Source organism: Dermacentor andersoni, chromosome 4 (assembly GCF_023375885.2).
Source record: "Dermacentor andersoni chromosome 4, qqDerAnde1_hic_scaffold, whole genome shotgun sequence".
NCBI lineage: Eukaryota > Metazoa > Arthropoda > Arachnida > Ixodida > Ixodidae > Dermacentor > Dermacentor andersoni.
In genome coordinates, this window is record NC_092817.1 from 29202641 (window position 1) to 29223680 (window position 21040).

General features: G+C 50.9%; 1 protein-coding gene across 6 annotated transcripts in view; it reads left to right on the forward strand.

The window, feature by feature from the left end:
• Nucleotides 1-21040, forward strand: part of cv-c (RhoGTPase activating protein) — a 453196-nt gene that overhangs the window by 149404 nt on the left and 282752 nt on the right. For 5 of the 6 annotated variants that reach the window (XM_050183837.3, XM_055073551.2, XM_050183840.3 and 2 more), the window contains 2 exons: nt 15446-16469; nt 17492-17967. In XM_050183837.3, coding sequence (XP_050039794.1) covers nt 15446-16469; nt 17492-17967 — 1500 coding nt within the window. Of the gene's footprint in view, nt 1-6627; nt 6959-15445; nt 16470-17491; nt 17968-21040 lie in introns of those variants that run through there. The other variant, XM_050183836.3, reaches the window with a different exon arrangement.

Here is a 21040-nt window from a genome sequence, read left to right on the forward strand (position 1 = left end):
CACCAGCGTCGGGATGCCAAGTTCTCGGCGCATGCCCTTGTCACTGTCGGCGATGTGCCGCGTTAATGCATCCGACGCGTAACTTGAGAGCAGAAGTGACCTTGCACTGTGGGTTAAGGCGCGTTCGGAGATGGGTGTAACATATCATCTCTCGACACGTTCGTACGAGCGTGAACGTTGCGGGTATCCGGGGTATAAGCAGCTGGGCATCGTCGAAGTAGCACTGGCAACATCCGTGGAGTCAAGGTTTGCTGAAGTCGCAACATCATCAGCTGCCTCGTTTCCTTAGATAACTTGTGATAGCGTTGATAGATCTGCCTTGTATACTTCGCGTAATACAGGACATTGAACGGTAATTGGCGCCCGCCAACTGAATTGAGAGTTCCGCGGGAATCGCTGAGAACAAATGCATTTGATGAGTCTGGTTGCTCGCAGATGTATGTCAACGTTATTCAGTCTTCGGAAAACATACGCGAATAACTTTTGGAAGAAGCTACAGGCCAAGAAAGAACCAAGAAATACACGCTGCGATCAACGGAAATCTGAGTCTCCAGCTATATCGGAGATGCCGTGGCTTCCTTTATTCTTTCTCTTTGCAACGTATTGAGTTAGCGATCGCATTGTCCCTCGCGACCAGGTTCATGCCCAAATAGGGATGATGGATGCGCATAGGTGGTTTATGCTTCTGTTCAGCGCATTAAGAAAAGAAAATCCCTTACATGAGCGATATTTCAAACATCTGTGCTTGAAATGCAGTAAGAGGCGCTGACAATAAAACCGTGACGCTTGTTTTGGCATACCGTACATTAAATGCGACGAGTAAATGCAAGTGCACATGCGTGTCGATTGTGATACATCCCTATCTTACGCGCATAATTGCTGCTGTTTTGCGTGTCGCTGCTCATGTTGGCTTATCGTTATTTAATTCCAGTTTTATCTTATTTGCTTGCTCGTCGGACAAGCAGTAGCTGCAGGGCGCCTTTTCAGGTCCACGCGAGATAGGAAAAAACTGAGTCTAAATCGAACTTCATCTGCTGGAACGTCGTTCGACGGCGCACTGAAGAGAGTGGAGAGTGCTCTCCAAGTGGTGGTGTGAAGGTCGTACAGACTCGGTGTTGTTGCGATGAGTGACCGATTAGCCTTTTCTCCCCTTCCCCGTGAGACTTCTCGCTTTGGCGGCGGGCGCGTACAGCGCGTGTGCGCGAGGAGCTCGGCGAGAAGCAGCCTCTCGTGACCGTCGTGCTCTCCCTGCTCTTTTAACCGGTTGTGGCCCAGTCCGAGCGAGGATCGCTCTGCGCGTGCTCCGGCGAGGGGGGGGGGGGAGGCGGCCGCCGACCGGCGGGACTTTAATCCGGGGGCCGCCCGCTTGCATGTCAGCTCGCCGCGGGTCCTTGCGAAGGACGCGCCCTTCGCTTGTAGCGCGGATTCCCGCGGTTTGACCCCGTGAACCGCTCCGCGCGAAGAGAAGACATGGTGCCGCTGCTCTGTTTCTCTCTTTCGGGCTCCTTGCTCGCGGGTTCTTCTGGTCGTCGCCATCGCTCCATTGCTATTGATTTTAGTCGTACACGTTATCACAACATGATAGTTACACCCGATTTATTGAAGCGAAATGATGGAAACGTTCGTGTATCGATAAGGCATTGGCTATACTTCTGATATCGTGATCTGGAAAAGTTGCGCTCGTGTATTCACGTGCTGTTCTTCTAGAAAAAAAAAAAAATCATAATGAAGGGGAAGGGGAGATGGGGGTGGAGGGAGAGACGGGTGTGCACACAGCTGCACTCAGTGTAATGTTAATTTACAATGACAACCGACATTAGCTTTGTAGTTGGATACCTCTTCGCTCACCAACTTGCTTCGCCTGCTTCCTTTCACGAGTGCACCACCTATTACGAATACATGCAAGAACTCATGGCTTAGTTCTTATATGGGTGGGATTAGACCCGCAATGTGATGTATTCGATTCGCTGTTGTACCAGCCGTGCAAGCTATTTAATAATAATAATAATAATAATAATAATAATAATAATAATAATAATAATAATAATAATAATAATACTCCTGCGCCAGCACTCAGACCTTATGGTTGTTCCTGGGCACAGTAAATAAATTATTGATTGATTGATCGAACGATCGATTATTATGTGGCGGTCAACGGGCGACGTTTGGCGACAATGTATTAAAATGGCGAGGTGTACTGTGACATCTTGCGACGCATGGTTCAGCCAGAGAGCGCGCACAACTACTATATCCATTTATCGGCTGGTTTACCTCTCTTTAGAAGTCTCGTTTTTAGAAGTCGTAACCGCCAAGTGCGCGTTTGCTATTTGTGCATGACACACGAGAAAACTTGTACCGTACTTGTGAGTGAGCACATCGAGAATCGCCTGTGAAGATTCGCCGTTTCGTATGCCAACCGTGATGATGTATACCCGTACGAGCGGGATAAAGTTGGTATATTGGTACGATAAATTTTGGGGGAACAGGCGCACACGATAGGGATCAAAATGAGCCCACGTTTCTTTAGCTTTAGCGAAACATAAAAATTGTGTTCTAGATGTACCGTGGAACAGAGTTTTCTACAAACGTTATTTCAGGAAACTCTACCGCGGAACCCTCCTAGTACAAAAATGGCAGCGTCCATCGGAAAAGTTGACTAAAGCACGAGCAGTGACCCGCTTTCTGCCTTTGAAAGGACCCAATGCCGAACAGATTCGTGCCGGGTTGATGACGGCGTACGGTGATGGCCACCGTACACCTACATGTCTTAAATTTATGGTACCGATAATACGAACTCCCTGAACGCCCATCGTAGGTGCGCTATTCATGGAGTAGAACCTATTGCTAAAGGTTGGAAACTCGCAACGGCGTGCTGGCGAGAGTGACCAAAGGAGCGCCGTACTTTTCGGAACAGACTTGTCCGTTCGGCGCCTCCCCGAGTGCGCCCGTTTACTGCCGTCCTTTCCGAAGGCAGCGCGGCGATGACCTCCGCGAAAGGTCGGCCGTGTAGGCGACGCGATGCGCCGACAGGGAGTCGCTCGCGCGGTTACCTCAGCGCCGCCGATGCCTCCCCAAATGCACAAACAGTTTCTTTTGCATATCGAGGCAGGAAGGAAACGCGATCCTACGAGGCGGTGCTCCGCCCACGTGGGATGATCGCGCTGCGGACGTGTGCTGCGCGCGACCACCCCTTTGCAAATGCTCCTCGGAGGCGGCGGCTTCGCGTACGGTTGGCACGCGCAGCTTTTGATGCCCGCTGGGATGCATTGCGTTATACTGTGCCTTTTCAGGAGATGGGCTGGAATATGCGGCATTGTCGATAAGCTGGGTACCGAGCGCAAGAAAAAAGAAAACGTTAAGTGATTGTTGCAGAGCCTGCTGAAACATTCTCGCACAGTCCTGTAGCATGACAAAAATGACGAAGGGCAATGCCTAAGAACTACTGAACTTAAAGGGCCCCTCACCAGCTCTGGCCATTTTGAGCCGACACCGCCCCCATCGCCCGTCGGCCCATAAAGCGGTGAAGGCGCTTTTGTGTTTCTTAAGGACGACGGGTTTGTGCGACCATCTGTGACTATTAACGCGATTTCTGTAAGACCACACGCGTCAGCGAACTCGCCGCAATTTCCTTCTTTCCTTCCCTCCTCTCTCTCCCTGTGATCTTTGTTTTCCCCTTTCCCATTCCCCCGGTGTAGGGTAGCCAACCGGACGTTATTCTGGTTAACCTCCCTGCCTTCTTTTCTCTTTCCTCCTCCTCCTCCTCCTTGAGCCGACAAGCGCAGAGCATACAATGCGCGCTAACGATCGTGTTTGCAATTAATTACATCGCTACGCGCCGCAGAAAGGTCTGAAATTTGAATCCGAACGCCGTTTCCCCTTTCCACCGCGGCGACCACGCTCCAAGCCCGACGGTGACGTCCTCGTGTCCCTGCGCCTACGTGCTCGTGTCCGCAGTGTGACGTCGCTCGTAGTGACACGTGACTTCGGTAATTGTTCAAGGCAACATCTGTTATTTGTGCGATCTTTTTCTTGAATTGAAGTTTAGAGAAATAATGAAACGCACAAACGGAATGTCTGCGTGTTTTTTGTTTTAGTTCGCACCGAAGCAGGAGAGTTGTACTTCCGCTTCGTCTGCTTGTTCCCACGGTCGTGCAGTCACGTGCAAAGGTACCGAAACTATGCCATTTTCTACCGTGTTCCAGCGCGTGATCATGCTCTGCGATCCGCTTGTTCTGCCTCAGTGTTCGTGTAGCACTGAATTATACCGCTAGTCGTGTGTCCTTGTGCACAGCGCGCAAAATCGTGCGCTGCGCGAACGAAACAACGGCTCGCGCGCGACGCCGTCAGCGGAAGTGCGCTGCGCCGAAAAAAAAAAAAAAAAACAGCGAGGAGAAAAATAAAATTAAGGCGGCGCCTGTGACGTATGCGTCACGCGATCCTCGAGGTACGGTATGGGAGAACGCAGGGAAGGAATTTCGCTTGCGGAGGCTAGTCGGGCGAGTGGAGAGAGCGTCTTGCTTGGCAGTGGAGCCCGTCTGCTGAAATCATGGGTTCGCGGCCCTGAAATATTTCTCTCTCGGCTATTAATGAGCCGATTTGAAAATTTGTTGCCGCAGAACGCTCTATAGAGGACACGTAACAACTTCCAGTGTGTAAAAAAAATTTGCTATGGGGCCTGGTGAGGGGCCCTTTAATATAGAAAGTAACTGAAGAATGAAATTATAACTATCTATTACGAGAGGCTACTGACTTGTGGGTGAATTGAAGAGCAATGTTCTTTGGGACTGGGTAAGTACGTAAGTAAAACGGAAGTGTAAAAAAAGAAAAAAGAAAGAAAAGGGAAAAGGTGCTGCGACACCTAAAAACAACAACCACAAAGAAAAGAACTATTCAGAGCTTTTGCAACGCAAAAGGGAGATCACGGAAATTTGGGGAAGTCAACCTGAAGGACATGCTCCTGACCTGTTTGTCCCCTGTGGGAGAACACCAAGATGGGATAGGGATAAACGACGCAAAATGTAAATAAATGGAAATACTAGGCTATGCAAGATTACTGCACCAGATTTCTGGAGTAGTAAGTTGGAAATTATTTCCGAGAAGTGACTTTCTGTGCGAGCTTCTAATTCCCGAAGCAGCAGCCTGTAACATCGGAAATTCACAGTTTATGATATCTCACTCTTGTTATCAGATTAATGCTGTCAGAATTCTGTAAGCAAATAACTGCTTTGGAAATGAACGAACAGTTAACGTAACACCTTCTGCAGTGTTTCCGCCCGAAAGCCGGTACGATTTAATGAAAGTAAAGCGAAAATTAACTAATATTTAAGATCCTACTAACGAATGGATTTTGCCTCCAGCATTCCCCACTAAGTATTACCATTTTTTTCCCTTTCAACTTCATTTCAGCATTTATCTTGTACAAAAAACAGAAGAATGCTAACACAAGTGCAAAATCTTTAAGTTGCTATTTGATTTCTTGGCAGAAGGAAAATACACATAAAAAATGAAAGAAAACATTTGGGCAACAGAAAAAAATTGTTTTCTTTTTTTAGATTTCAAGTTTAAACGTAAGAAAAAGGGGGGGATAGGGTTAAAAAAGAAATGCAATGTATATCAAATGAAGTCGTTGGAAACCGCCTTACAGATGCAGACACAACAAGTGACTAGAAAGAAAGGCAGCGAGGAAAAATAGCACAACTAAATATACATAAGTCGGAAATAGCAATCTATTACCGATTACAAATCAAGTCTCACAATCTAAATGTGTAAGAGCACCAGCGGTTTAGCAAATAAGATATACAGTTTCTCACGGGACAAGTTATTTGTGTCTGTATTGTCATTTATCTTGGCTATTCAACATAGTAGCTCTGCGCGATATTGAACTGTTCCTTTCGTGACATGTGCTTAAAAAGGGAATCAGCCAAGGGCTTCTATTTAGAATGTATAAGGTATGTCGGATGGTTCTGCTAACGCACATTATGTAAGAACGATTTCCTCGTTTCGCTTAAGAGAGCTTTCTTATATTTTAATAGTGCGTTTTAATAATAGCACCGTCTTAGGATTACTCATTTTAGCAAGGTGGCTTGCGGTATTCGAAGCATACCCATAATTATTGACTCATTGATTTACGTATTGACTGAAGTTGATTGTTACACAGACCGACCGATGCATGTGGTCTATAGAAAGAATCATTATCTACCCGAAACTACAATCTGCTTATATGTGTAGACTCTGGTTGATATATCTGCAGATTCGAATCTGTGTGTTGACTTGACGCGCATGCCAAGAGCCCGGCATGCTATTCCAGCGATGCCCCGTTGTGTGCAGTCGCACGCTGTCTTTACGGTGACGTATCTTCCTCGTAAACGCAGAGGGCGTGTGTACCATGCCCGAGTGCGCTGCGGAATTTGCGTGGTCGGTCGCCCGATCTCGGAGTAATTCGCATGCGTGCGTCTCGCGCGTGCTTCATTGCTCACGCTTTGCGCGGTGTCTCCCTCCTCCTCCTCCTCCTCCTCCGTCATCGTCTGTTCGTGCGGTGTCTGGATGCGGTGTCGCGTTGCCGTTCGCCGGCCTTTCTTCGCTCTCGGTGGGTGCGCGTGCGAGAGCGGTTCTTCGTCCGCCCCGTCGGACGCACGTTGCCTCTGCCGCCGCGGTGTCGGGTGTCGTGGCGGCGTGTATGCGCACGTCTTCGTCAGCGCGGCGGGCGTCTCCGCGGCATGCGGCGGCGGCAGCGGCGGTTGGGGCTGTTTGACGCCCCGCGGCTTCAGGCCGCACGCTCCGTAGCCGTAGCCGCGGCGTGTTCTCGGGCCTCTCCTGCAGTCGCTACGGCGTCGGCCATTGGCGGACCGAGGAGAACTGCTTCGTGACAATGGGACAGTGGCTGTCGTTCGTGCAACTGCGCCTCGTATCGTTCTGGGATTATTACTGGCGAGCTCGCGAAGACAGCGCGATCACTGGGGTGAGTGCGCACGTCTCGATGGCTGCACGATGATAGCGATGGTTCGCGCCGCGTTCGTTGTCGGCTTTCGGTGACATTATTATTGACGGTTGGCAGGTCGCGGTCCTTGGATCGTCGTTTGTGAAGGTTTCACTACGTGTTTGACAACTTGTAACTACTGGTATGTCACAGAGCGCGAGACGTTATGATAGTCAGCTGATCTCCCCTGTACTCCTTCTGGCCCCCCTGATAGTGCGTCTTGTAACGTATCAAAATCGAGCTCATTGGACGCAGGATAAGAGAGGCAGAACAATTGCGACATATGCAAGGGAACAGAAGAGAGCAAAGTGAACAACCTGATGGCGTGCTCGCCTTCCACCTCCGACTCAAGAGGGAGAGGACAAGCACGCAAGCCGAACGTGTGCTTCGTTCTCGGAGGAGGAAATGACAGGAAAACCACGCGACTTCACACAAACAAAAGGTCAGATTTCGCGTAACCAAGTCTACCAAAGCCCCCGACGCTGCCAGGAAAAATGGTGGACGCGACATTGGGACGAGCATCTGTTGAGACGCCAGCATGCTGTGGACCGTCATCAACGACGGCGACGCTGTGTTGTGATGACGCGGCTGAAAACGCTGCCAGTCTTGACGACTGCTCTCGGGGCACCTGAGAGCGCTCTATGCGGATGGACAGTGATTGAAAAGGACCAGCCGAAAGCAAGGCGGGCACTCACGTCCGACCAGTCGAAGACAACGCTCCTCGCGAGATCGGTCTGGAGCGCTCCGAAACGACCAGCTGAAGATGCCGTTGGTACAGAGAACTAGGGTCGTGTGGCTCTTGGCAGCGCCATTTTGTAGGGAACACGGAGGCTTACGCCTACGCACATATCTGGCCATTTGAAGCAACGTTTCGCCTGTGCGCCTCGACGCCGCCACATTCAAGTTCCTTCCTAAACTGGATTCACCTGAAGGTGTCATGTGGTCATGTCACTCGCTGATGCCGTTTAGCGTCAAAAACTCGATTGCGCGTTTATCGACAAGGATAGGCAGGCATCCGCGCCACAGTTGCTTCGCGAAGACATATTTCAGACGAGCCCCTAAATTACGCTCGGGGCGTAGTCGTACGAGCCTGCCGCCTCAAACCGCTCTCACACGAAGAACACGTGACGTTTTATTACTTTCGCGCTCAGGAAGATCCACTGCGCACCCGGTGCCCATGTCGCCGGCTACACTGTTCCGTCGCTGAACGAGTGTGCGTGACACGCGGTCCGCTTTCTCTGCTCGTAAAACCCCGCGACGAAGCCTGTAAGTGGCTCGAAGCCGTGGGCATGCACCGGCGTCGCTGGCGCGGTGCCACAGAGGGCTGTCGCAGGCCATTCGTTTTCGCTTCCCTTCTGCCTATGATTGCCTCGTCGCTGACGCCTCGTCTCGGGCGGACGCCAGCGTGTACCCGTTCAGTCAAGTGTTTTACGGCAGTGTTTCTGCGAGAGCGGTGGTTGGTGCGATGAATGGCCGTGGAGACTTCTGTGCTCTCGGTACGTCTTGAAGAGTGCGTGCGTATATGTCTGCCGGTGGCAGACGTCGACCCCTACTCGCAAGCGCGACAAATTGGTGCAGTGCGAGAAACGACAAAAGCGTCACCGATTACTTTGTCGCGACTCGAATACTCCCGGGCAGAAAGTACTGCGTTTTTGTAACGGCGGGTTTATCGCAGCGTAAGAAACAAGTACTTACTGTGTGGCTGGCCTTCGCCGAGTTGTCGAGGACGTAGCGGGAATTGGTTCGCGTCTATATGGACCTCTATTCGTATTTTAATATGATAAGTAGGTGATCATGCACGCTGCAGTGAGATAAAGCACGAGCCGGACTGTGGGCCTGCGGCGCCGCGTAAGTAGTGCGCGTACGTGATTTGGAGGTTAGCTGTGCGGCCTGTGGTATCGTTGCGGTTTCGGATGGCGTAGAAAGGCAGCAAATTTGGTTCCGATTGTGAACTTACAGTGCGGACCTTGTTGGAACTCAACGGGACACGACTGTGGTGGAACACTGAGGAGGTCGCATCGCTATCGCTAACCGTAAATACAGCTAGCTAAATGTACAGGAGCGCTCGTGAGTTGAGCACATAGTGTAACATTTGGATATGACTTTTGGGTAGTTGGACACCCTCTGTGGCCAACTATGCTAAATGAACAAAAGAAAGTTCGTAAGCGTCGCTGTTAGCTCTAAAACGTTTAATTAACCGTTTTACGGAAGCTTCGCTACACACAGATTCCAACGTATGCGTTGTATCTGCATATGCTTTTTAATATTTTATTTCTTGCGACCAGTTGGTTCCTCCCTCCCATTCTTTCCAAATCGGTAAAGCGTGGGCGTAGCACTTCTTTTCAGTAAATAGCTTTCTCTCTGAATATGAATGGGCAACCGCGCTTGTTAGCTCTTTTCGACTTCAGAACCCCAGGTGATCAAAATTAATCCAGAGTCCCAGTGCTTCGTATCGTGGTTTTGGCACGTGTAACTATAACAGTTGCGTCACCAAGACACTAATACTGAGCCGGAAATTGACGACTTAGGGGAGTCTCCCAAGAGCGTGCCTTAGCACCATGAATCGTCACGTCTAATGCAGCGCTGAAAAGGCATTTTATTCGCTTGGTTTGAGGTCACTACGAAACGTTGGCCTTGTCAGCGAGCCCCCTGCGCTTCCTATATTTTATCGCGCAATAAAGAGAAGCGTTGGAGGAACGAGGAACCGCACGGTGGTAACAGTGGAACGCTGAATGAGACTCGCACGTGCAGAATTGCATGTGCGAGAGCCCGTGCGTCGCAGCCCCCTTTCCTCGGCGCATGAGCAGCTTTATAAAGACAGGGGCGCTAATGAGAGCGTCGTCACGGTCGCCTGCGCGATCCCTTCTGTTCTCGCGCTGCGAAGCTGCAGGCCGCTTCGCGCCAAATGAGCGCGCCCGCCATGTGTGCTTGCGTGCGCGCTGCCTGCGCGCTCTGTGCGCGGGATGCCAGCCACCGCGGCTCGTGGTCGAAACGCGCGCGGATCACCAGCGCGCTTTTAGAGGTAGTTGCTTCTTTCTGTTTGCTGTTCGTCTCTTACGAGACGCTGGCCCGCGTGCTCAGCTGAGAACGAGCAATTGGACCTTCCCACGCGGCTTCGGTGGCAAGCAGCAAAGCGCGCGCTAATTCCGCCGCAGCTACGCCGCCGCTGCTGGCGCGATACGCCGCGTGCGCTGCCCACGATTTCCGACACGAATTCGCGTCCCTCTCTTTCAACTCACTCGCCGTCGCTCTCCTCCCATTCCTGTCTATTCTTTCGTTTTTGTTTTAGTTTTTTTTTTCGGATGTTATTTTGCACCGTACGTCCTCCGCTTTTGTGTCTCCGCATGCTTCCTTGTTACCTTTCTTGTTTGTGCTTTTCTTTTGCTTTTTTCACTCCGTTTTCAGCTCGCTGAGCCGCACACCAACGCGCGCGCCGGCCTGCTCGTAATTCGTTTCGCTCGCTGGCGGCCGCAAAAGAAAGCAAGAGCTGGTCGGCATCGCTTCGCCGTTCTACGCGTACGTTGCGCACGCTGGATATACGCTGGATATTTTTCTTGTTCGTTCCCGTCGTCAGCGACGACCATGGTGAGTTTAACCGATGTGCCCCGTCCTGCTGCCTTGTTTGCGGATCAGCTAAAGGAACGCGGCGAACACAGGGTGCCGTTCGGATCTTCTCTGCCCACGAGCGAACTGCCTGTGGCATTGCTGTGCAGTGCCTGTCGCTGTTAGCGTTGTGGTCGTTTACGACGTCCCTGTGCCTCGCATGCATGTGTCTGTACCGTTGTCACACAAGGGTATTACGTACACATCGTCCCGCTTAAACTGAAGGGCACGATGCAGTTGGGAGGATGTTGCTAATTTCGACACCTTCGTTTCGCACGAAGCGTGAGGAAGTGCTATAGAGCTAGCTGCTAAGTTCGCGCATTAGTAAGTCCGCGATTGGTAAACTAAAGTGTTTTCTGACCTATCAATTAAAGTCGCATCACGACCGAGTGTTCTGCGGATGAAATTTTGCACGGCAGGAAGTACGGCAGATTCGGCCAGCACAGCTCTAAGTGCTACCTGATTTCTTCGTTGAGCGGTGGCGGTTTCTACAAGCACAATTCCTGACTGTTAATCTTTGTTTCTTGATTGGCCGATTTATATAACTCACTGTTTTATGTTCGGAAGCGTGCCATCGCTTGTTGGGCTGCACCGTGTCGTCCTTGTTCGTGCTTTCGTTATCCACATTCACACTGCAAATTTGTATAAAATACCAGCTAATTTTAACCACGTGTGGGACAAATTACGATATACGCTGTTGGGTCCGCCGCATCGCTTTTCTTTTTTTTCTTTTTTTTTGCCACATAGAGCTTACTTCGTAACATCAACTGTTTGTCGCCCCGTTTCTTTTTCTTCTCTTGCTCTCTCTTAGAGGGAGATTCTTCCTCGGAGAGATCAATTGTTGAGGGGAAATCGACATGTCCCGGTTCTATTCGAAGCATGCGAAAGAGGAAATTGGCAAAAAATATATAAAACAAACGTTTGCAGTCTATAGCGTCCGTGCTGCCTTATGACCGTCCGTTCTATAGAACGGACGCTGCTTCGAATTGATCGAAGTATGAAATGAGTATGGCCCAAGAGCCAATGCTCTTAAGACCATATCTACAGCCGCTCCCTCCATTATTTCCCGCCCAGTGTCTTGTGCCATACATTTCCAGCATTGACTGCGTGTGTACACGCCTCTGATCGCTGCTTACGTTGTGGCCGTTAGGCTCCGACAGCAGTAGCGCAGATCTTTCATTTTACCGATTGGCTCCACATTAACGCCGCCAACAAGGGTGTTTGCTGCACTGCCGACTTTTCATTCGGCTCGGGGCGACGTTATAAACGACTTGCGTAACCCATATTTATTATCTCTTTCTCGGAGGCAAGCCGAGCCTTGTCGGAGAGAACCGCGCACCGCATGCAAGTGCTCGGTTCGGTACGCATCTCGGGGTGCAAATGCGACCTGCTGTGTGTTTTCGCGTGTCACGACTGGCCATCCATTAATTTCCCTTCGTGAAAAAGGACCGCGCTCCGTGCCACTGCAGAGAGGGAAGAAATGCCTTCTCCGGTGCGATCGCAGTTTCTCTGATCGCGCCGAGTGCCCGGTTCGCACGTTCATGTTGGTGGCTGTGCTTTGTATGCGGCTTTACTGTGTTGTCGTCACAAACTCCAGTTCTACTTCATCTCATATTTTACGCTTAGATCGCCAATACTAGCGACAAAGGACTTCTTTGTTTAAAATAGCGATTGAGCCGAGAGGCAGGACGAATAAATGCCTCGTCGAAGCTGTACTGTAAAGAATACACTATAGTGATGTGGCGTATCTTTATTCGCTGGCCTCATGCTAACTGCACTAGTGTTTCACGCTTGTGAATTGTACGACCGTCTTTGAATGTTGTTGCGCGTAGCATAGCGTTATTGTGTGAATTTTTCTCAAATTTTTATTCTCTTCTTTCTCCTTTGATTCCCTTTACCCCTTACCCCAGCACAGGGTAGCCAGCCGGCACTTACACTGGCTAACTTCCCTGTCTTTCATCCTCTTTTGTCTTTCTTTCTCTCTCTCTCACTCTCTATCTCCCCCTCTCTTCACACGAGACGGTTCAGGGCATACCCCTTATGCGTGGTGTCCAGTGGTCATGGAATCTCCTCCCGTCTACATATTTCTTCATATTTTTTCTGCAGCGCTGTTGCTTCTGCACATAAGAGAAGGTAACAGCGCTTATCAACGCTTAACAAATAGTTAACATTTCTTGCATAGCTCTATCGTATAAAACTTGCCGTCGGAAATTACGCGCCCGTCTTCGTTAGATGAAGACGACTTATTGTGTCTAACCACCCGTATTTAGAAATTATCCTTAACTTGAAGCCCATGCTCGACTTGACATATATGACGCCTTGTGTGAACGTGCCCAAGACGTTCATTGGGTTTCCTCTGACGCGTTCACGACAGTCGTCATGTAAATGAAGTCAAGCGTGGGCTTCAAGTTAAGATGCATTTCTGAATACGGGGGTTAGTGTTCGCAACTTCTTCACCGGTACACTGCCGACCGAGTAATGTAGCTATAGTAGACATTTGCGTATTCGGAATTTGCTTCTCTTTCCAGGTTCTTCTGCGCGCAAAGCTTTCCGTGTCGACAAGCGGCGACCATTACGGCACCCACGAATTCTAAACTAAACCGCTCGTATAACGCATAATCGGTGCGAGGCGTCGCTTGCAAGCTCGAGCGACCCTCAAGGTGATACGCCGACAGGGTCGAGTCATCCGCGACGCATCGCACCTCCCGCGCTCGAGTTTCCGTGCGCACGCGCCCGTGTCTGCTCGCGTCGCCCCGCTCTCGTCCGTGGCGCGTGTGCACCGGCTGCTTGCGATGCGGAAAGGAAGGAAAAAGGTCCCGCACCTCGTTGACCCCTTCCGGTGACCCCGCGGGGGGCGCGTAACGCGGGTGCTCGGCGGCCCCGCGCGTCACGCTTTTCCTCCCTGCGCCGTCGTCGGCGGTGGGTCTCTCGATGGCGTCGGCCGCGCTTGCAACTCGGCCACAGTGACGGCCACGCGCGCTCTCCGACCTCGAGGGCCGCCGTGAAGCGGAGGGAGCGCCTCGCGTGTGCGTCCCCCTGCGTGTGGCCCCGTGCTGCCGCTGCTGCTACAACTAGCGGTGTGACATAACTGAAGCCTTGGTGTGCGCACTCTCTCTCTCTCCTTAACCCTAACCCGCGCACGCACGCGTAGTGTATCGTCCCACGACGGTAATGCGTGGGGGCGCTGCGAAAGAAAGAGACGGCGAGAGACAAAAGGTGGACGGGTGCACTGACGGCCGATTTGCATGAGCAGTGCTGTGGAAAAGCAGGGGGCTGTCTGGAGTCCCTCGCCAGCTGCCGCCTACAGCGAAGGCTCGGCTGCGACTCTGCGCGAAGTCTGTCTGTTTTCCCTGCAGTGGGTATACCGGGTGTCTCAGCTAACCTGGGCCAAGATATATTAGTCGAGTTGAATTAATCAGGAGCTCCCACTACGGCGCGCCTCATAATCAAATTGTGGTTTTGGCACGTAAAACACTAGAATTCATACAAGGGAACAGTCATGCCCTTCTGGAGTGATCAGAAGGTGGAAATGATTCTGGCATTGGGGGCGGCGACAAGAGGAATGCAGCCAATAAACAGGATGTCCCGCGTAACTTGAGAGAAAGAAGAAAGGGGAAAGTCAGAGTATATCTAGATGGGAAGATCCGGTTTGCTAGCCTACGCTGGGAGAGAGGGGAGAGGAAAGTAAATGGATAGCAAAGTAGAGATAAAGAAAGAAAGGAGCATAGACATACAGTCACAGTCGGTCACTGTCGCCGCATAGCGTCACCGCACAGCACACTAGCACTTGCAGCACTATAAACATCTGTTCAGGCTACAGCCGCTTGTCCAATTCTGTTGCCCTTAAAAACTGCAACAGTAACTTGAGCCAAACATTAAAAATATGCAGATGCCACGTAGCTGGACAGAACCAAGGTAATGTTGTTTGCCGTTGCTTGGAAATACTTAGGTTGTTTATTTTTCAATCTACCTAATTCGATAATTAGCCTTAATTAATTGCTCAACTTCGCAAACATAATTAGAAGAACAATATCAATGAAAATTGTAGTGCAACATGGAAAACTCCTTATACAGCTTTCTGTTGATCAATACGTGCTACATAAAAGTGTTTTTCCGAGCGTGAAAGAAGCCCGCGAATATACGCAAAGTGTATATTCAGGCTTTAGGTTGTTTCGGACGAAAGGGCAAGAGCCATACGTAAACACTGTTGCACAATAACTACCGTGATGCGCTAAATAAGGCAGCACTCCACTTTCGTATTTATGGAAACTCAGCTTATATATATATAAGTATATGTTGCTGCGCGCTGCAGTTATAGTATGAGATATCGAAGCATCGAGCTAGAAAGACGCTAGGCGGCTTCTGAAAGTGTGAAGGTTGCGTGCAGAAAGAAAGAAAGAAAGAAAGAAAGAAAGAAAGAAAGGTTGATTTTCTGAAGAAATTCATAACATGGTGGGAGAACCACACTAATTGCCAGACCGAAGCCTAGACTGGTTTTTATGACTAGTTTTCTGCCATGCGCGATGCTCATTGCGGGAATCCGCAATATACTGCAAATTTCTTACAGCTTTTGTCGGAACTTGCGTATAGTGTTAGAAGACGGGGAATTATGTATTTGGTCGGGTGCACGCGTGCTGCTCATAAGAATACTGTGCACATTCGGCTGCTCAGAAAAAAGCTGAAATAACGTCACCATTAAAGCTGAAACATAATTTTCCCCTGGACTGGTGCACAGGGCCAGAAACAACGCTGTTAGTAGCTCCCGTCACACGCGCATAGTTCTGCACATAAATAAATTGTGCCGTAGAGTTCTCTGGAACCGCATTTCATTTTTTTTTTCCCCTCGTTATGATTCTCATTTTGCAGGCCGAGGTAGGTAGGGCTGTCGAGGACCTGCTCGCCTCCGAGTCCCCGGGAAGCTCGTCGTCATCGGCTGGAAGCCGCAAGAACTCGTGTCCCGACCTGTACAGCTACGGGGATGCGGACGACTCGTGCCGGACGCCGCGCAAGTTCGTGGCCACTTACACGTCCCTGAGCGCGCCCAGACCCCGGCGCGGCGTCAATGGATTCGGCGGCTCCTCTTGCTCCGACAAGGCGCAGCCGACGGCAGCGGGCCTCGTCGTGACCAACGGCTCTCGAGGACGCCGCGCCAGCGACGGCGAACCGCCGACGTGCGCTTGGGACGCGTACTACGGCTGGGAGTCTCTGCAGCTGTCGCGTCCCCCCAGCGGCGACGCACACCTGCTGTCCATCTACACCCAGCGCCTCGTGGAAGCGGTCAACGGGTCCTTTGCCGAAGAACTGTCCTCGCTCGAAAACGATGAGGGGCCGTCGACCGAGCTGGGGAGGACCGAGTGCGGCAGCGACGCCGTCGACCAAAGTACGTCGGCCGTTCGGGAGGCCACCGAAGCCGGCCGCTTCATCGGCGCTGCCGACGAGGAGCCGGTCTCGGCGGCGTCCGCTCAAGGGGACGGCGCAAGGAATGGCGAGAGCGACTCGACGGCGGCGGAGGCTGCCGCCTCGCCATTCGGCGAACGAGGCGAACTAGATTCCCAGAGGAGAAGCAGCGACGACGGCGAAAGTGGCGCCGAGAAGAAATCGCCACTGATCCGGTCGTCTTCGTGGCCCGACCTGGCGACGCTGCGGTGCGGCCGCGCACCTTCGCAACCGCCGACGTCCTTGTGCGGCTCCAGCCGTGCCGCTAGCTGCCCGGAAACAGCGGCTGACAGAGCCATGAGCGGCGTCGCGCCGTCTTCGGTCGGTGATGCCGACAGTTGCCAGGCGCTCAGCTACGACGGCTCGATTTACAAGAACCAGCAGCTTTACTACGAGCGCGACGAAGGCGGCGAGGAGGCGAAAGAAGAGTGTGTGCAGTCCGCGGACAGTCTGAGTGAGTGCATTTCGTTTCCCTCGCCGGGCGTCTTCGCGGTTTGTATTGATGCCAATTAAAAGCGCCCTCCGTTTTCCTGAAGTAACGCGCCGCGTTGAAATTATATTACCTCTCTAAATTGTGCTGCGGTTCAATGCCGCTTCTATTCGATCGCGCGAAAGAGCACGATACGGCAAGATGGATACGATACGGCAATAAGGCACTGCTAAAACTTACAGGTGCTAAAGCACCTCTAAGCAGTATTGCACTCGAGCCATCAAAACGCAGCCCTCGTGGCTGTGTACACTACTGAGTCAGTGCAAGTGCATCGAGAAGGACCAGTAAGCACACTCAGTCGGACACCGCGCAGTGCAGGAATGAAACGCGAAGCACAGTCCGCATATCGAAATGCCTTCCGTGGGAATCCAGCCTTACTTTGTACAGTTAATACATTGTTGATATTCGACGTGTCATACAATCGTTATGCGAATGCGCATCGCCTTTTCACTTTCACTCATTCTCTCAAACTTCCATTTGCTCTTCCGCGAGTGCAGGGTAGCCAACCAGACGCAGTCACCCGCCTGCCTTTCATTAATCCTTTTGTACATCGACTTATGCAAATTTGTATTGCATCTGTCGCTGGCCTTAACGCGCCTGATCGGTTTTGATTTCTCGCCTGCGAACTAAAACGTCTCGCTTGCCATTTAGCTTTACGAATTACCCATGGTTCATGCAGTCTTGTTTCTCATAATCTTGTTTTTCTCATATACACGTGCCGGCGAACTGGCGTTATTTTTCATGCGCTTAAATGTAGAAATTCGAACATCTGGTGGTATACCAGGACATTCGAAAGGACAAACGCATGCCTCTGCGCTAAACGTGCTTTGCAGTATGCGATTCGAAACTGGCCTACATTGCGGCGAGTGCGAGACTCCGTTGATACCGCAACATGGCTACCTGAAATGCCAATTGCATTCAGTATTTTAACATGTATGTGCAGAGTTTTCCTGATCGAGATTCTCCTCAAATATCTTCCTCCGCAGGTTCTGTCAAGAACGTGCCCGCCGTGGATGATTTTACTGCAGTCGAGCTACGAATCAGTGATTCTGACCACGACGACGAGACGAGGGCGGCAGCCGGCTGCGACTTGCCCGAGCTGTTCATCCGCGAGGACGAACGCGATGAACCACCGCCGACGGCTCGAAGCGGCGTCAGCAGCGACTACCGCACCTCGGTGTCAGCCGTGGTTGCTCCGCCGGCGTCGTCGACAGCCGCGGCGCTGCGCGAATCGTTCACGCTGGACCTGCGCTCGCCGGGGCTGGTGCGCAGCCGACTCAACCCGTACACGATCGAGGTGATCGCGAACCACGCGTCGTCGCCCGACGAAGTGCTGGCCACCGTGTCGACGCTCGAGGCGCGGCTGGCGTCGCACCCGCTGCCGCCGCTGGTAATCGACGAGAACGAGCCGGACACGGGAACCTGGTCGTCCACCTCGACGGCTCACTCCGCTTCCACTGTGGTCAGTCCGGAGCGCCTTCTGCTGGTCGTTTCTCGCTTCCGTGTGTGGCAGTTTCGATCTGGGGTTGCCGACTTAGAGCGCGAGTTTGAATGCACACGTGTTTTTAATTTGTCCTGCGTGCGCGCGAGAACCACTGAAACAGGTCTTTTCGCTCGCACGTGTCGATAAGAGACCTGCATGCGATGAGTTTGTTTTGGGACCTTGGCCGGACGCAAACAGCGTAACCGTGATTGCGAGAGCAGCTTTAGCCTTTCTGCAAGTCTCTGGGCTTTACGCACGGCCTTATGGAGGACGCGACGAATTCGCTGTGGACTTGCATTATACGCACATCCTTCTCCTTTTATCAGCATTCATCAGTCCTTTTCTTCTCTGTTACTTTTCCGCAGTGTTGAGTAGGAGGCCAGAGCAAGCTATAGCTCAGGACGGGCTTTCTGCCTTTCTGTAGAAGTCTCTGTCCCTCTCTATCTGTGCCGCTGTTATGTAACCTACTTGAAATGTTTGTCACGGGTCAGAAAAAAAGATAAGGAGGTAACACGACAGTTTCCGACAACGAAGTGTCGTCAAAATGGCGCCTTTGTCGTTTATTGTCGTTGTCTTGATTATCATCGTGTCGTCGCTGTTGTCGTGCCGTTAACTGCATTGCGGAGGGAATTTCTTAACGCTGTCAAAGGTGCCTATGTATGTGCCATTTTTCGTTAGTTACTTGCACATCCGCCCTCAGCGACCGCGGTGGGGGGTGGGGGGAGGAGGGGGGTACGAGACTGCTTTGTACCGTGATCCTAAAGCACCTGTCCCGCGTCATGTGTTGAATTATGTGGAGTTTATTTTACAGAAGTGAACCGCATGGACATATGGGCTAAAAGCTGTCACAGTAGCTTGGCGAATGCCTATAGATGGTGCGTTTGATGGCCCACGCCTTCTTTCTTCTCGGAGTTCTTTGTATATTTACGTCGCTTGCGCAAGTAAAAGACGGCAATCTTAGCGTTGCTTAGCTGAACACACTCCTTCGGAGTCGGCGATGAAGGCGCCTGGCGTGTAGCACTATATATGTAGCGTTGAGCGTACGTGTGTGCGCGCGCGTGAGGAGCGAGTAGCGGTTTTCCCGGCTGGCCCTGGAGCGTGGCCAGGAAATATGATCGTGGCCGCGATAGCGCCAGCTGAACACGCCCGATAGCATCTTCTCACTCAGCTGCATGCGCAATTCGCTGTGGGAGCTTGTTGCGGAGACGCGCTTACGTTGACGTGGCCTCGCGCTGTAACCGCGGCAGGAGATCCTGGCGCGATATTCCAGAATGTTGTTTGAGCCAGGGAATGTGGCGAGAAAAACAAAAATCTTCGTAATTTCTCGGAGTGAAGAATATCTAACTTTCAGATGGTGGCGACAAGTTAAAGGGTTGCTCTTTCGAAGTAAACAAACCCGGTTACGCAACTTTGGCGTGTGGGCTTTTATTTCCGCATCTTCCTTGTTCTTTTTTTCTGCGGCGCTCTTGCTTTTAGTAGTGAGCTATTTTCTGTCGGATAGTAGATCAAAGGAAGTCGCATATGTTGGTTGATACGGCTGCTGGTGGTCTTCGTTTTTTGAAACATTTCTGCAAGAGTACGTGCGCATAAGTGCATTGCCGTAGAGAGGCCTAAGGTTTGGCAAATGAAGCACATGAGTGGTCCTGTAAGGTCGGTGCGATCATTGAGAGAAAACGTTTGCTGCAGCCAAACTCGGATTTCCGAATGCACGTGAACATACAGTCACAAAGCAGCTCGCTGAATTTACTGCCACCTGTAACATTTAAAAAACGAACAGCCTATTTTTAGTCACAGATATGGCATAAAAATTTTCGTTTGGTAGCGTAGGTCATCCCTAAATGTTCGCTAAAATTACGAAACCAGAATATTGGACCGACAAATTAGGAACGCCGTAACCCGCAAACAAAAAGAAATATCGCTTCTGCTAGTCTTACAGTTTCGAAGTAATTTGCTGTGGCAGCAGTTACTCCCCCAGATTCCTCCAACGCCCCTAACTTTGTGCAAACCACCTGCGATATTGAAGCAATATCTCCCCTCCCCCCCCCCCCCCCCCCCTCCAGTTGTCTGCGGCTGTGACAACAGCATGACAACGCCGAACGAAGGCAGGGCAAAGGCGACACCCTAACAATGACAAACCGCACGAGGGACGGCGACGACAGCTCATGGACTTGCATCTGAGAAAGCGAATACGTACAGCTGGCTTTTCGAGAGGATCGCTGAGAATAACTTCTGCGCTCAAACCCGCCCTGTCAGCGGATGCTACGCACGTTCCATTCCGTTGCCTCCGAAATACATGCGCAGAAGCTACGAATCTTCAAGGCTGCATTACACGCACTGGAATGGTGAACAGCGCAGAGTGCGAGAAAATTGGCTCGTGCTGGACAGTTGCACTGAACTGGTTTCACACCTGTTAAATCATTAGTTTTCTAATGTGTGACCTCGCTGACTGATTATTTCTTTGTTTTCACTGCGCTTTCCTTGCGGGCCGGCCTGCCGAGGATCTCGTAAATAGCGTTGTGGTATAGTGCCATCTGCTTATTATGCAATGTATACAACCCCGAATAAGATGTGTTGATAGTCATCGAAAAAAAAAAGTAGAATGAAAGAAACCTCGGCATATTTTCTTTCTTTCTCCTCATTTATTTTTCTTCGCAAAAATCTTCCAGCATTCTGGCGAAAATTAATTGTTCTTGTCCAGCTAAGCTATAGAAGGCACTGTTCAGCGTTTCTTTTCAATGGGAAATTGTAAGATCCAGATATTCAGATCGTGCTTATGTTAAGACAATGAAGTGGTGTGACTGCGAAAATAGCCAATTGATCAAATATTACACTTTAGTGTTTTTGGCACCGGCTGAAGCGAGTAAAATTGCAGTTTGAATTCTTTTTCTCGGAACGCAGGGAAATCCAGAAGGCACAAAATAAATATAGAATGTTAGCCTGGTTGACATGATATGGCTGTAAAATATTTGAAGCCTTGGAGGTTCAGTAGATCGCCTAAAAAAACTGTAAAGTTCAAACTTTTTGCAAAAAGCCTCGTGTTCAAGGATAAGAA